General features: G+C 31.8%; 2 protein-coding genes across 2 annotated transcripts; one reads left to right on the forward strand and one right to left on the reverse strand.

Annotated features, from left to right (window-relative positions):
• The first annotated feature begins 5,165 nt into the window (after positions 1–5,165).
• On the forward strand, positions 5,166–6,091 carry LOC116020867. Its single transcript, XM_031261425.1, has one exon. It carries the CDS (start codon positions 5,304–5,306, stop codon positions 5,904–5,906), a length of 603 nt encoding a protein of 200 aa, XP_031117285.1. The 5' UTR covers positions 5,166–5,303; the 3' UTR covers positions 5,907–6,091.
• A 3,181-nt stretch (positions 6,092–9,272) lies between these two features.
• Positions 9,273–11,798, reverse strand: LOC116019390 (dehydration-responsive element-binding protein 2B-like). The gene is made up of 2 exons (XM_031259568.1): positions 11,612–11,798; positions 9,273–10,408 (listed from the first exon to the last, which is right to left on the reverse strand). Exons 1-2 carry the CDS (start codon positions 11,635–11,637, stop codon positions 9,523–9,525), a joined length of 912 nt encoding a protein of 303 aa, XP_031115428.1. The 5' UTR covers positions 11,638–11,798; the 3' UTR covers positions 9,273–9,522.
• Positions 11,799–16,174: the final 4,376 nt, after the last annotated feature.

Below are 16,174 nucleotides of genomic sequence, written 5' to 3' on the forward strand. Positions count from 1 at the left end.
TATATATATATATATATATATATATATATATATATATATATATATATATATATTGAGAATGGTTCACGTGTGAAGGATCTCAGAGGTGAACTATGAGGTGAGATTTGAACCGTTAATCTAGATCAACGACTCAAAATAAAGGAAATTTTTTTATTAAAAAGACGTGCTTCTTAGCAACATGTATGTGAATAGTTGTTTGTGAGTCCACAATAGTCAAAAAAATTCTTTTTTTTAAATCATAGTATCTAGCACGCGCTAGGTTCTTTGTGAGTCCACAATATAGTTGTTTATTTATTAATAAGTAGTATAAAATTGTCTCACATGAAACTTATAATACTTTTAAGCTAAAATGTAATACTTTGTTGTGATCATATAAAATATTACTCCATATATTTTATTTGAAAAACATTATACATTTCACGTGAAATTCTCTCACACAACACTTAGCTTACTAATGATTAGTATGCTGCAACCATTTCTCCATGTGATATTCCTAATATCCACCATTGCAAATGTCCACAAGAACGAGTAAACAAAACTTATGTAAAATAAAAATAAAAATGGATATTAAATATGCACCGATTTAGCTATAAAATGAGTAATATTATATTATATGTACCTTATGTTTTACTTAATGTTGACGTAACATACTCTATAGTTTATAACAAAAGTGAGTCACAATTTTTATTCTTTTTTTTTTAACTCTAAACAAAATTAGAATATATAACATGAACTCATGGCACAGCTCAATTGGTTAACCAATTGAAAATAAATTGAAAAACTTTGTTTTGCTAGTAGCTTCGACATGATATATGAAATAAAATTAAAAAAAAAAAGCAATATAATGTATAAAATTAATCTTGTTATAAATATTAGTGTACACGTATTTAGAGGGCTATAAGCAATGTATAGAATTGGCCTTGTTATAAACATTAGTGTACACATATTTGGAGGCCAATAAACCAATTAAGAGACATATCATGCAACTTACCTTCTTACCCATCACTATCTCTACTAAAATATATAACAAAAATTTTACTTTCTGGGAATATATTATCCAATTTTACCATTTAATTTCCTAAAGGATATGTCCTTAAATGTTTCCTTTCTCGTTGGTTGGATAGTCTGTAAAGGGACATGTTCGGCAATGCTTGTTTTATAACACGCATGTTCTTGCGGGATGTGTATGTCACGCGGGATGTGTATGTCTGAACTCGTATGAGGGTTACCGCTAGCCTTCCCATATACATAATAAATATTCCATTCTTTCTTACCACATATATATATATATATATATATATATATATATATATATATATATATATATATATATATATATATATATATATATATATATATTCACCTGAGAACATATATTAATACAAGAATCTGAGAACCAATCAAAACCCTTTATCTGACGATGTATGTCATTTATAACACAATGCACGCACACACGTAGTGCACTACAAACACAATGCACACATGTTTTGCATTGCGTCTTGAATTGACACACATATATATATAGGCTAGTGTTCCTGTGAATCCACCATGTTATATGAGTTTGTGTGGACATATTTGGACTATTGAATACTTGAGATCAATGGCTTAGATCTGGCCAACTGTGCAACTTTCCAACTGTGCATGGCAACTGTGCACACTTCGAGTTGTACAGTTGGCCAGATCTAAGCAATTAATCTCAAGTATTCAATTGCACAGTTCTGTTCACACGGACTCATATAACAGCATAGACTCATTTGATCACTAGTGTGTATATATATATATATATATATATATATATATATATATATATATATGATTGCTTCAAATGAGAACGGTGCGCCCAAGAGAGAACTGAGAACGCTTCGCAGCACGCCACATGCCCAGATCAGATGTAGTTGCACCTAAGGTTATAATTAGGTGCATGAATGTTATTAACAATATAATGTAAGCACTTGTAAGTGAAAATAGGTGCACAAGTGCATGTAAAATGTATTACATGTGTAAGTAAAATGTACATTAACTCATTAAGCATCAATACTAAGTGCACGTAACGTTTTAACTAGTTGCACCTAGGTGCACAATTGTTAACAAGGTAAAATTACTTGCACTTGTAAGTGAAAATAGGTGCACTCGTAAGTGATTTTACTTGCAAATGTGCACCAACTACTTGCACTTATAACACATTTACTTGCACTAAAGTTCGAGTTATTTACGAAAATGTAATTGTGTCATTTTTTTAAAATTACATCTTATTCATTGATCTGGACACGTAGACAATTGTGAATCATTCTTAGTTCTTTCCTGGACACCCGTTGTGTCCTGTATTTTATAAAAGAACTGACGCCCGGCCTACTGTATCTGTATCTTTCGTATTTTTAACTGATAATAATGTTTTTATTTTTAAATGTTTGTTCATTAATTGTGGAAAAGGATGAATTCGAAACTACAATCTTAGGGTGCGTTTGGTTCGCACATGGGAATCGGAATCGGAATGGGTATCAAATACTTGGTAAGGGTAATGGGTTTTGGTGAAAGTATTTAGCATGTTTGGTAGTTGGGTGGAATGGGAATGATTATTAATAGTTGGGGAAAAAATGATGAAGGGAGATGAAACCCTTATTTAATAAGGGTATGGGTTTTGCCATTAATAGGGTATTCCAAACCCATAGTAGTATTCACAAAACCTATCAACCAAACACTAACAATCACTTTGATACCCATACCTTATGCCTAAACCCCCCAACCAAACACACCCTTAATATATTATTACTCATTTTACGTCTAAAAAACAAATGCGGCTCTGACTTTCCAAGTATTGCATACATCGAATTATGATAAACTTAAAATCGAGATGCTATTGAATTTGATTTGGAATGACCTAATGAGGTTTAAATTTTTTATTTTTTTTTCATACGGTTTCATTTATAAAATTTGAATTCAAAATCTGCGGAGTGAAATTATTTTTACTGAAATCTGTCATTTCTACGACAGTCTTTTATTTATTTATTTATTTTTAACTGATTGAAGATCACATTGATGTCAAAGTTAAATGAACATCCTTTTCAATGACAAATTTAATTTGAGACCTGACAACATTAATTAGCTTGGCATAGTATTTCTTGTCTGTTCACTTATGGAAATGTGGAATATGAAAGTCCAGGGAGAGTCAGGTGGATGATATTCGAATTTTATTCTGAATATTTAAGAATTTTGAGTGATCTTTTATAGATTTAATATCTAATTTATTTTAGTGAAATATTTTTAGTCCAAATAAAAAAATACTTCAAATTTTCAGGATTTCAATTGAGTCACATATATATGGAAAAATTTTACAAAATTCAGTATCCAAACTGAATTTATATTTAATATACTATTATTGAAAATGGTATAGTGTGGATTAGACTGGAGTTTTTTGAATACTACTATGTAAGAAGTTAGGATAGTAGAATGTATTTATAAATTGAGTGCAATTCAATTGTTCGGTCCAGAGCTATTTGATTGGACACAATAATATAAGAGTCTAATACAACGAGTAAAAGTGAATGAGCAAAAAGAATGATATTTTTTGTACTCGAGGTTGATGTCGTTGATATAATGACTAATGGCAAGTTAGTCCGATGTGGCACGTGATCATTGGTTGAGAGCGGTAGTCATTCAATTGACACCGAGCTGTACGTGTGGGTTGATCAGGTCAGTCCTAACTTATTGGATCCCCCAGCCTATGTCCACTGGTGCTTTCATTTACTAGGCTAGTTGGATTGCCCTATAACCTATTAAAAAATATTTAACAAATACCTAACTGAGTTAATCCAAAATCTAAAATTTTGTTCAACTTTTGAGGCTCAATGCGTATAATTCAAATAGCACCCACCCCAAATTAGAACTATTGTTCGGATGATAAAAGTTTATTTAGTTAAAGTATAGATTAAGTGCGTAGTTTATAATTTTTATATACCTAATAAGCTACGAGTTAGTTTGGGTGAATTAATCTGAATCGGTTGGTAATTCCCAGTCGACTACGTGTTATGTTTCCTATTTTTTACTTTTATATATATATATATATATATATATATATATATATATATATATATATATATATATACTAACAGTCACTCTCACTCCTATGTAATAGCACACATAAATTATTGAATTATTGACAAAAATTAAACTCGACCTGCAAGTACAAAAATTATGCAAACTACAAAGTGGTTAACGTGACATGTATGTATTACCAATTAATATATAGTGCATGTTTATAGTTTAATTTAATGAAGAATATTTTATTTTGTGCACATTAAGTATAATAAATTAAGTTTTTAATTCTACTTTTTTACATACAAGGTTATGATTGAAGGAAAGGAAATAAAAGAAATGTCAACAATATCTAACAAAAAGTTTTTTTTTTTTTTGAAAACACAAAAAGTATTCTTAATCGTTGTTTATATATCCGGCAATGGCCATAATTTACAACAGCATCTGTAATCTTAGTAAAACGAGAAAGGGGTTAAGGATTTACCTTTGTAAAATATTAGGGGACAAGGGTCAATCAAAAGTTATAACTAATAACAAATAAATGACTTTATTCCTTTATATTATTTTTATAATAACGCTACTTTTTATCACACAATGTTGGGCTCCAAGCCTCTGCCCAATACCTAAATGCTATAGGTAATAATTTAATACTATCAATCAACCAAACCAACTAATACAATAGGTAACATATATATATAGTCTTTGATGCGTGCTCTCTGAAACTCTGCCAAATAACTATAAAGATGTAAATTAAATAAGCCTAAGTAGTCGTTGTCCGTATATACTTGACTCAAACCAATAAGGCCAATAAACAATTCTCACCCCAATTAAAATTAAAACTTTGTAATTAACAAACCAATAGGTGGTTCTCCCATCGCATACATAATCTTTCAAAACAAGACCTATGCCATGCATTCCCCTTGAATACAAGTGATCAATTATATTTATGTCACTTTCCTTGTATAACATCAATGTTAGTTAAATTAAAGATCCGTTTCAACTAAACCTTTTTACTAGTATTATATATAGCAATTAATATACATATATAACTTAAATTATATAAGATATGGTCAATAATCTTGAGCCATGCATGGTGTCACCATAATAATAAATAAACTTTCTTCCTTACCCAGCCATCATTCAATATTTCAATTACCCAAAATCCCCCATATTTATACCTCTTCAAATCCATCTTTCCTTTTCACCTTCTTCTTCTCCTTCTTCAATCTGCAGATCCCAAGAAAATTAAAACTGCAGAATTGAAGAAGAAAATGGTGAACAGTAATACCCATCCAGAAGTTGTGCTGATCAAGCAAGATGACGATAAGTTTTTCTCGAGACTTTTGACGAAGGAAAATTGTTCAAAAGGCGGCGAATCTTCTTTGAGATTCTATTACTATGAAGGATCTTCTGGTTCGATTCCGTTCTGCTGGGAATCTCAGCCGGGAACGCCTAAACCGTCGTTTAACGGCGGTTCTACGCCGCCGCTCACTCCGCCGCCGTCGTACCAGTCCTCCGCCGCCGCCGGGAAATCAGTGCAGAAAGCTTCGAGGAAACCGAGGTTTTTGTGTCCGTCTTTTTTCTTCTTCCACAAAGGTTCTTCCAAGAAAACCGTTAGCGATGTTTTCGCACCTAATTCTCTCTGGTCTCCCTCGGCTTCGCCGTCGTGTTCGTCGTCGTTCTCGTCTTCCTCCGCGGTGGCCTTAAACCGGCGGCGGCACCGGCGGTCGAGGTCGGATGTGGGATTCGATGAGTACGGTGATCCGGTGGTCGCCGGCGGTGTTTCTCCGACGTCGACTCTGTGCGGAAAGAGTTTTCGTGTGGGAAGGATGAAGAGGGCGTTATTGTCCATTGTTGGTAGTCGCGGTTATTAGTTCAGGTAGTTGAGTGCATTACAAGGCCACCTTAATCACGCAGTAATGATTCTATGCTTGTTAATTGCCTCAATTATTGTGTTAATTATCATGAATAAATTTTTAGAGTATTTCATGTGAAAATCTCAAAATAATGATAAGTGTATCATCAATTTTAAAAGAAATTACTTATGATTAAAAAATTACAACCCTGCCTTGGAAAGTGTGTCATGTGAGACAACGGGTGGGCACGATTTTCGTACGTGAATGTTATGATTTTATTCTTGTTAGCCCTTTCTCAGTCAAGTCCCTCACCTAAGGTCTTCTTAGTGTGATTTACCTATCTAGCTCCTATTTGGTTTGCGGACTATTACATAAAAGGGTGATTTACCTTGTCCACATCTATGATAGTGGTTGGTTCACCCAGTATATAACATCCTATAGTAATTGTTGATTTCTCTCACTACAAAATGGTTTAAAAATCTCATCCTTTTCATTTTTGGTATTAGGATGTAGTGAGTACAGAAGAATTTATATACACGCATATAGTTCATCAATTTTTCCTATGTTATAAATTTATAGTTCAGAAAATTTTCCTATGTTATAATATAAATTAATAGTTCATCAATTTTTCCTATGTTATAAATTTATTCTCTCTTTATCAATTTTTACAAGTTTAGTCCTTTAACTTTTAAATGAGTTGTAAATTTAGTCAATTTGCTAACTGAGATGCCAAGTTCCATTAGTAGTATCAAGGGTTAGTTTCATGAGAAAATTATATATATATATAGAGAAAGGTTTAGGTGCGGGTATATCTTCTCGTGCGGTTGTGCGGTACTAACCTTAAGCATTAAAACGACGCACCTTAAGTATACAAACCACGCACCTAAAGTTTTTAAATGGTGCACTTTCAGTTGAGAACACATTGCGCACCTTAAACACACAAACCACGCACTTTAAGTACACAAGCCACGCAACGACACAAATCACGCACCTAATGTTTTATAATGACGCACCTTAAGAACAAAAGTACGCACCTAAAGCCACTGCACAACCGCACGGGAACTGAATTTTATATATATATATATATATATATATATATATATATATATATATATATATATATATATATATTAAAAGTTACAAATATATCACCATAAAACCCTAGATACAATCAAAGCTTCTTTAAAGTCTTAATAGTCAAGAGATTGAATTTACAACTCATTTAACAATTAAAGGATCATATTCATAAGCCCTCACCTACGTTGATTTAGTGGATAAGAAGTTAGTTTAACTTAAGACTAGCTTCCATCTGCAAGATTAGAAGTTAGATTTTTCTTATCACCTTAGCCAACAAAACTCACAAAAAGGTAAACCAATTCAAAAAGGCCAATAGATTACCCTCATTAAAAAGTTCAATATAAAATATTGGGTTAATTCTATTTTTTGTCATAGATTTATAGGTGGCACCATGACAATCCACTTTTAGATGTTTTAGTCATTCTTTTTCAGAACATCCCTCTTTGATCTTAGTATTTTTGTGTCATGACTATTTTTGGTCCTGCGTCAATGAAATTGTTGAAATATCGTTAAATACAAACCCATTTCGATCATTTTTATACGAAGTGAATTAACCAGCTATATTTTTATTTTTATTTTTTGAAAAAAAATTCATAATTGAAGACCTAAATGTCATTGTATTTTACGAAATTTAAACTGTTTTGTTAATAAAGGAGCAAAATTTGTCATTCTACAAAATAATAGAACAAACCAAAGAAGAATGATTTAAAAATATAAATTGAAGGTGAATTATTACCTATAAGACAAAAATAAAATTAACTATAAAATATTATCGTTATTATCAAACCAATAATTCGACAAGTTAGTTAAATTATGGTTTCATAGCACTATTTGGTTAATGGCGAGGGTGACTGAGCAGAAGTTATAGATATTGTCATTGTCTGAAGACACATCATATCCATAGACCTTTGGTTGCACATGCACCCCAACGTACGAGTGTAGGGTCCGATGTTATTCATGATTCATCTGACTTAGATTGATGTGGGGTTCAATGTTATTCATCATTCATCTCACCTAGATTCATGTATCATTTCAATAATTGTTTCATAAATTTGTTGTAGTGACTTAATTTTATGAATTTAAAATATCTATTTTATGAATTTATAATAGTAAATTTATGAAATTACAATAGTCACTTTATGAATTCATATTGATATTTTTTTTTATGTTTTATAGTAAGAAATTATGAATTTTCTAGCTGTGTATATAATATAAAAAGAATTATATATATAAACTTAGGTATGGAAATGACTAAATGAGCATTATTGATTATCATCAATTCATGGCTCATTATTGCCGTAGCGTAGAGATTAGTTCATGCAACTGGGCAAGTGGTTTTACGGTCGATTGGTAGCAAGTACACACATTTAAAAGGCTTTTACTCGTAAAAGAAAAAAAAAATTATAATCTCTTTTAATGTTATGATGATAATTATTGATAGAACTAATTGACTCGAGTTTTAAACATATCAACTTAGGTCACATAAAATATAGGGATAGAATGGATAATTGAGTAGAACTTCAATAATATTAGATGAATTAGAGCTAGCTAGAATATTACAAGAAGTTTGTAGGAATATGACATAATTACTTTGTAATAATTAATTAGGACATGATGCTGTAGAAGAATAAGACAAAATCAATATATACATGAAAGTCTTAACCAATTTAGCTAACTTCGTGGTAGACCACAGGATCGGGTCAAAGCCCGTATGGTGGGTCACGGGGTTAGTTTGAATACAGCCACGGAGGTAGGCCTTCGAGGGTGGAATAGTTATCGCCAGGGCCGGCTATGGAGGCCCATTGCCTAGACACGGACTTGGATTTCGTGTCTAACCACCCGACTCGGGTAGCTTCATTTGAGTCTCTCGGTCCAAACCGCCTAGTCCAGGGCCTTCACTTAAAGCAACTAGCTCTTCTATTTTGGCCTTTTGAGTTCGAGTCACCTTCTTGGACCTCAAGTCACCTTCTTAGACCGCCCAAGTTATGGGTCATTATTGTGTCTAGGACATTATCTTCATATTTCATAAATCTGCAGTACTATTTTTGTTTATTATATAATATTATTTTTCTGTGAAAATGTCTTTCTATTTTCACAGTATTCTTTTTTATATTTTTAACCTACATATGTATTACAAGGATTACAAAATGTGCAATGATTGTAAATTCGACATCACCAGCATCCTGGCTCAATATTTTTTCAAAATAAATGTTATTTTAGTATTACTCCATATATTATAAATATGATACTATATAAAAATAAAATCTATTTTTCTTTATATAATCTATTTTTAGAAGTGAGAAAGTATTTCAAGAATGCAAATAAATCGGGTTAGAGATGGTATTATACACAAAGAATTTGAAACACCAACATAGTATAGTTAACAGTCAATTAGATCTCCCTATTCCAAAAACTTCAAGAGAATTAGCTCCCATTTGTGTAACCAAGGAGAAAATTTAAGTGGAAATCACAGCTCCAAATCAAGGATAATCACAGCATTATTTTACACTCCATGAGATTCTTACAGGCTCTTCTTCATATCTTACAAGCTTGCTTCTCACCAAATGCCCAATTCTGAATTGAAGTCAAGAAACCCAACATCGTCCAAGTTGAAGCGCGCATCGTCTTGCCTTTCTTGGTTCAGAAAGCTCAGATCAATTGCAGGAGCTTGCTGCTCGAGTTGCGGGAGATCTTCCAGTGATCTAGCACCCGGTGTATCACCGGGGAGGACATTGAGGGGAGTGTTCAAAACGCCTAATATGTCATCCACATCAAACATTTCATCCCAAGAGAAGTCGTCTAGATTTGCAGTAACATCAGATGGTTCTTCAGTTCTTGCCCCGCCTCCATCCCCTTTGTCCGAGTGGAGTGGCGCTTTGTTATGTGATTCACCTCTGCTGTCTCCGTGTTCTATGTTGGAAGAAGCTGCAGCCTCGGTTTCTATCTCACAGAGGCTAGAAGCGACGGTGGAGTCTGATGCGGATGCAGAAGGCAAGCAAGAGCATTCGGTTTTAGTGTGATTTGGAAGGTTTAGGCGGGCGCAAGGACCATACATTGCTCTTGCAGCTTCATCATAAGCTAGTGCAGCTTCAAGCGCGGTGCCATAAGTGCCCAACCAAAGCCTGCTACCTCGTTTTGGCACCCGAATTTCAGCTACCCATTTGCCCCATGTTCTCTGCCGGACGCCTCTATAGTTACACCTTACATTTTCTGGCCCTCCTTTGCCCTTCATACACCCTTTTTTTGATCCCTTCGCAGGAGCTTTGCGCACACGCTTCCCTCCCTCCTCCATAAAATCAAGTTTTTCGTTATACTCCTTCCATTTTGCAAGTGTTTCAGCAACATTCTTAGGCCCATCCTTTCTCTTCCTCGTTTTCCTCTTATCCAAGGGTAGAGAACCCACCTTAGAACCTTGATCATTGAGAATTACCATCTTCGGATCTCTGCAAGGAACATAGCAGACTCAGTTACATCCAATTAGATATTAAGTAACAACTTTGCAACAAGAACTAAAGAATTTTGTGCAAAATTTCCCACCAAGACAGGATATCAAATAGAGAGAGAGTCTTTAGCTTTCCTTAACAACACAATATGTAAACTTAATCACTCTCAAATCACCATTGAATGATACACCAGAAGACAAATAAACAGTGTGCAGTTTTACTATCCAAAAAACTGTCATATACAAGAATTGCTAAGAGTGAGGATTTAAGTAACAACTTAGCAATCTGAACTAAGAATTTTGCACAAAAAATTCCCACCAAAGACAGGATATCAAATAGAGACATATTAAAGTCTTTAGCTTTCCTTAACAACACAGCATATCTAAACTTCATTCACTTTCAAATTGCCATTGGAATGATGTACCAGAAGACAAATAAACAAGTTTGGGTTTCATATACCATTCTCTCTTCTTCTTTTTTTTTCTTTTGTTTTTTGGGTGAGGGAAATCAAGAAATTTTGCCCGGGATAAATCTTGCCTGGTGACCCTAACCAAAAAAAAGACCCAAAAGAGGTAAATTAACCTAAACCATAGCTAACCACTCAATGCAAGAAGGTCAATAGGTCGCTCCTGTTGAGATAAAACTTGTAACATTTTAAGTTAACCTGACCAACTTGGTTGGGATTTGGGTTACCCATTCATATACCATTCCTAGTTATTTGGAAAGGGATGTGTAAAGGAATAAAATCCCCAGGAAAAATTAAAGAAATCTGCATACTTTGTAATGCTAATTCAACAAACCTCTGTTCCTTTGACAGAAAAAATATAAAATACAGAGTGAATGAAATTCAAACAGGCCGGGTATACCTGAGCATTCCTATCAAGCTGTACTATTTCATCAATTACAACCTAGAACTAAATCATAATGTAAGCACAATATCAATTTAACCAATACTAAAACATTACTTCTAATCCCTCCAAAACCCTAAATCCTTAACCACACAAGAAAGATAAGATCAACAAACCCCTAAGCCCACAATCAAACACAAGGATAAAACTCCACAAAAATAAATAAATATCAAGAAGAAATTATCCATTCCCAATACGTTTTCAGTTTTATACTTCAAAAGGCGATTAAAACCCAAGATCCACAGATGAAATAAACAATAATAGAGAGGAACAGACTGAGATCAAAGTAATGTACCTCTCAGTACTATGCTCAGAAGCCATATATCCGGCAGGAATCGATGATTATCTTGGAAAAACAGAATCGATGAATATCCTTTGCAACCAAAACCCGCGTAGAGTTTTCTTGACGGAAGCCGCGTTAACGTTCGAATCGTGTTCTGCGTCAGATAGAGCTAGCGTTTATGGGAAGCGTTTGGACACTGAAATCCGTTTTTTCTGGATTGCTGCGGGGTATTTATAGCTATCTAGGTGGAGGTAGATATTTTTAATTCCAATAAATTACACTTCTACATGCCAATTTAATTAATGAAATAAATCTTACCAGATTGATTTTTCTTTGCGAAAAAACGTTCGAATTTTCAATCTTTCCTAAAAAATATATTTTTCAATCAGTCACTCCAATTAAATTAGTTAAATATATATAAAATAGTTTGATAACTCATTTATATTCATAAAAAAATAATATTTTTGAAAATTGACAATTCACTTTACAAAAAGAATAGCTATTTGAGTTAAATATTAGGTTTTTCTTGAATTTTAAAAAATAGCTTACTTTTGTTGTAATGACTAATTTGTCTTTCATTATATGCATGTATAAAACTCATACCTATTATGTGTAATAATAACAATAATAAATTTTTTCTACCTACTTATAATAAAATACAAAAAAAAATCTAATCATATAGCGCTATGTTACGAGGAAAATTAGAAGAAAAAATTCAAGAGGAATAAATGTTTATCATTATTCTAATAAAATATTGATTTTTTAAAGGAAAAATATTGATTATTATAAATAAAAATGATAATATTTTTAATTTATTTTTCTATTATAAATTTTTTATTTATGAAAAATTTGTACTATTTGTGAAAAACATGTTGCTTATCAGTTAAGTTTTGTTTATTTAATCACTATTACATGTTTGACTTAGTTAAAAAAATCAATATAATTGTTCGTTTAATTAGATTTTTGTAATAACTTATTATTTTAAAATGTTAACATTCAAAAAGTTACTCAAAGTAGTTTTTCGATCAACTATTTAAGAAAATCATTTTGCATATAATCAACTATCAGCTAATTTACTAATTAAATATCTTTCTATAATCAGTTAATGTTATCATTCCTCGCTTTCATTGAAAAAATAAAATCAAATTCAGTAATTTGATCGATCAACTAACAACTAACAATTATTTACCAAATATCCCATACTTTTTTTTTTTTACGATTTATGAGATGAAATTGATGTGGTAAAACTATATTATAAATTAAAGATGATTGAGTATGGAATAAAAAAAAGGAGGATTAAGTGGGACCAGCACTGCAAATACATCGGGGCTGCATGTAAGCCACGTGTCTGGTTTGCATGAATCACTAGATGACGAGTGTAGAATGGTGAAATGTATAGTAGGGAGTGAAGCTGAGGCGTGGGAGATGATGGCTGCCCCTATGTGAACACGTGGACGCATACGTGGCATGAGCATTCACGGCACCTTGGGCCAAGAATCAAGATGTTGGGGGAACATTAATTTGTGAGTTCTCGTACGTTAGACAATAGACAGCACACAAGCGAAGTTAGTTATCCGATGACAGGCGCGGAATTATGTACGGATAAACTTCCGTTAAACGTCGGCCCAAAGATTTAAGGACACGTAAGGCGTTTTATTACATCATTTGATGACTACCTTATCCAAACAAGGCAGCACTTTTGGATTGATTTGAATAACTTAAAATAGTTCAATTCTCATCAAAGTGGATGATGAGATTGAATAAAGAATCTGATCGGATAACAAATTGCTCGATTAAATTATCACGATTCAATTCAAATGTTTTGATTTGATTGAAAATATCACTATTTAGTTTCGTGTCTTGAATGTAGTATTTTAGATCAATTCATAGGTATAGTTCATGAAAATATATTTATGAAGTAGTCTCGACCCAACTTTCAATATTTAATTTGATACCTCATCTGTCCCATTTTACCTGTCCTATTTACTATTCATTGGTCAAACCAACTCTTTCTTCCTTATTTATTTTGTTTAGTAATTTTGTATTATTTTTAAATATAATTTTGTGTGTTTAATAGTACTTTTAATGTAGTTTCTAAATATATAAATTTTATATATTAATGCTAAACTTAATATTATGAAAAATTGGATTAAAAATAACTTCAGTCAAGCCTCGTTAAACGAACCAGACAACCAAAATGGGACGGAGGTAGTATGATAATGAATATAATGTTTGTTGGATGATGTTGTAAAAATAATTTAAATATTCTCATCAATTGGAGTTTTATTTTAAAATTCTTGAGATGCATGTCAGATGCATATAGTTAGTGTATTAGAGGGAAAAAATGTAAATAAATAAATAAATAAAGTTTAGAGACTTATTACATGCATAGTTGGTGCATGCAGACATCTTCTGTGTTTCTTTTATGCAATGAATTTCACACAAAAATTTGAACTGCAAAAGGTGCAAATTGTTCTCTCTTAGCTTCTCTCACCTTTCACATCCACCTTCATCAACAAAAATCTTCAAAAAATAATTCATGAGAATACTCTACGAAATATCTCATTAATGATCACGTTTAAACATGGAGAGACATGCACCTAGTTGCAAACTAGATACTTTCCAATTAAAAGCAATCATATATAATATGATTTAAAAGTATGAATATTTTAAAAATATTAACAAAATTTTCAGATTTAAAAAAATGATTTTTTTAATATTAGAAAACGTTAAAAAAAAAAAAAAGGGAAAATGGTATAAGGTCATTGCTCACCCCAAATTGATTTTATTTCCCAGCTTGAAAAGGCTTACCTAGAGGTTACCATAGCAGTTGTTATACCGTGTATTAGGATCCACACAATTGTGTGGGTCATGGTCCAAAAACGACGTTTCTCTAAGTAAAGAAACGACGGCTGTTATATTTAACAAATTCTTTTATTATGATGTGCTCAAAATAAAAGTAAACTATAGTGTTTTTAAAATGAAACTGAATAACATATCTCATATGCTCATAATAAAATGAAACTATAGTGTTTCTAAAATAAAACTAAATAACATGTTTCACATATTGAGTGTATATTGTCAAATGAAAATGTAGTTGAATTAGAATGATACTTTAGTTGTGCTATAATGAAACTATAGTGTATATCTAAAATAAAACTGAATAATAGTTCTTATATATTGATTGTACATTATCAAATGAAACTATAGTAGTTAAAATTATACTTTAGTTGTGTCGAAGTGAAACTACGGTATTTATAAAATGAAACTGAATAAACTGTCTCATATATTGAGTATATATTGTCTAATGAAATTGCACTTATATCAAAATGATATTTTAGTTGTATTGCAATGAAACTATAGTGTATATAAATGAAATTGAATAACAATTTTACATATTCGAGTGTATATATTGTCTAATGAAACCGTAGTTGAATTAAAATTATACTTTAGTGATGTTGTAATAAGACTACAGTGTGTATAAAACGAAATTCAATAACATGTCTCGCATATTGGGTGTATAATATCAAATGAAACTGTAGTTTAAACAAAATGATATTTTAGTTGTGTTAGAAATGAAACGACAATGTATATAAAATTAAACTGAATACGTCAGACAAACATAATTAATTGGATAGAACGGGTGCTGCTTCTTTTCATTAAAAGAAACGACACAGACGATTTGGACCATGATCCACAATAAAATTTGCCTTACAATAGTGTCCCACCAGTCATTATTGCGTGGACTGTGGTTCACAAAAGATCCAAAAACACATAAAGTACATTATTCTAACTCATGGTCCACAAAAGATCCCAAAACACAAAAAGTATATTATTCTAACTTATAAAATACATTATTTTAATACATAAGTATATTATTCTAACTCATAAAATACATTAACTTATTTAAAATTTTTATTATTTTAACACAAAAAGTACATTAATTATACATTATTCTAACTCATAAAATATATTATTCTGACACATAAAATACAGTATTCTAACTCATAAAATATATTATTCTGACACATAAAATACAGTATTCACTCATAAAATATATTATTCTGACACATAAAATACAGTATTCTAACTCATAAAATATATTATTCTGACACATAAAATACTATTCTAACTCATAAAATATATTATTCTGACACATAAAATACAGTATTCACTCATAAAATATATTATTCTGACACATAAAATACAGTATTCTAACTCATAAAATATATTATTCTGACACATAAAATACAGTATTCTAACTCATAAATACATTATCTTATCCCAGAAATTTTATTATTCTAGCACATATAAAGTACATTATTCTAACTCATAAAATACATTATCTTACACCATAATATTCAATTTTTTAATTTCTAACACGCGTACGAAACAAATTTTTTTTAATATCAAAACAACATCGGTTTGAACTGTGATCCACACAACTATGTGGAAATGTGGATCGTATACATATGCGGTATGCCGTGTCCCACCATACCGGGCAGGGCCGTATCTAAGCATGTCTAACATGTGCGACTGCACAGGGCCCCCAATTTTTTGGGGCCCCAAATTTAG

Source organism: Ipomoea triloba, chromosome 5, assembly GCF_003576645.1.
Source record: "Ipomoea triloba cultivar NCNSP0323 chromosome 5, ASM357664v1".
In the NCBI taxonomy this organism is placed as follows: Eukaryota; Viridiplantae; Streptophyta; class Magnoliopsida; order Solanales; family Convolvulaceae; genus Ipomoea; species Ipomoea triloba.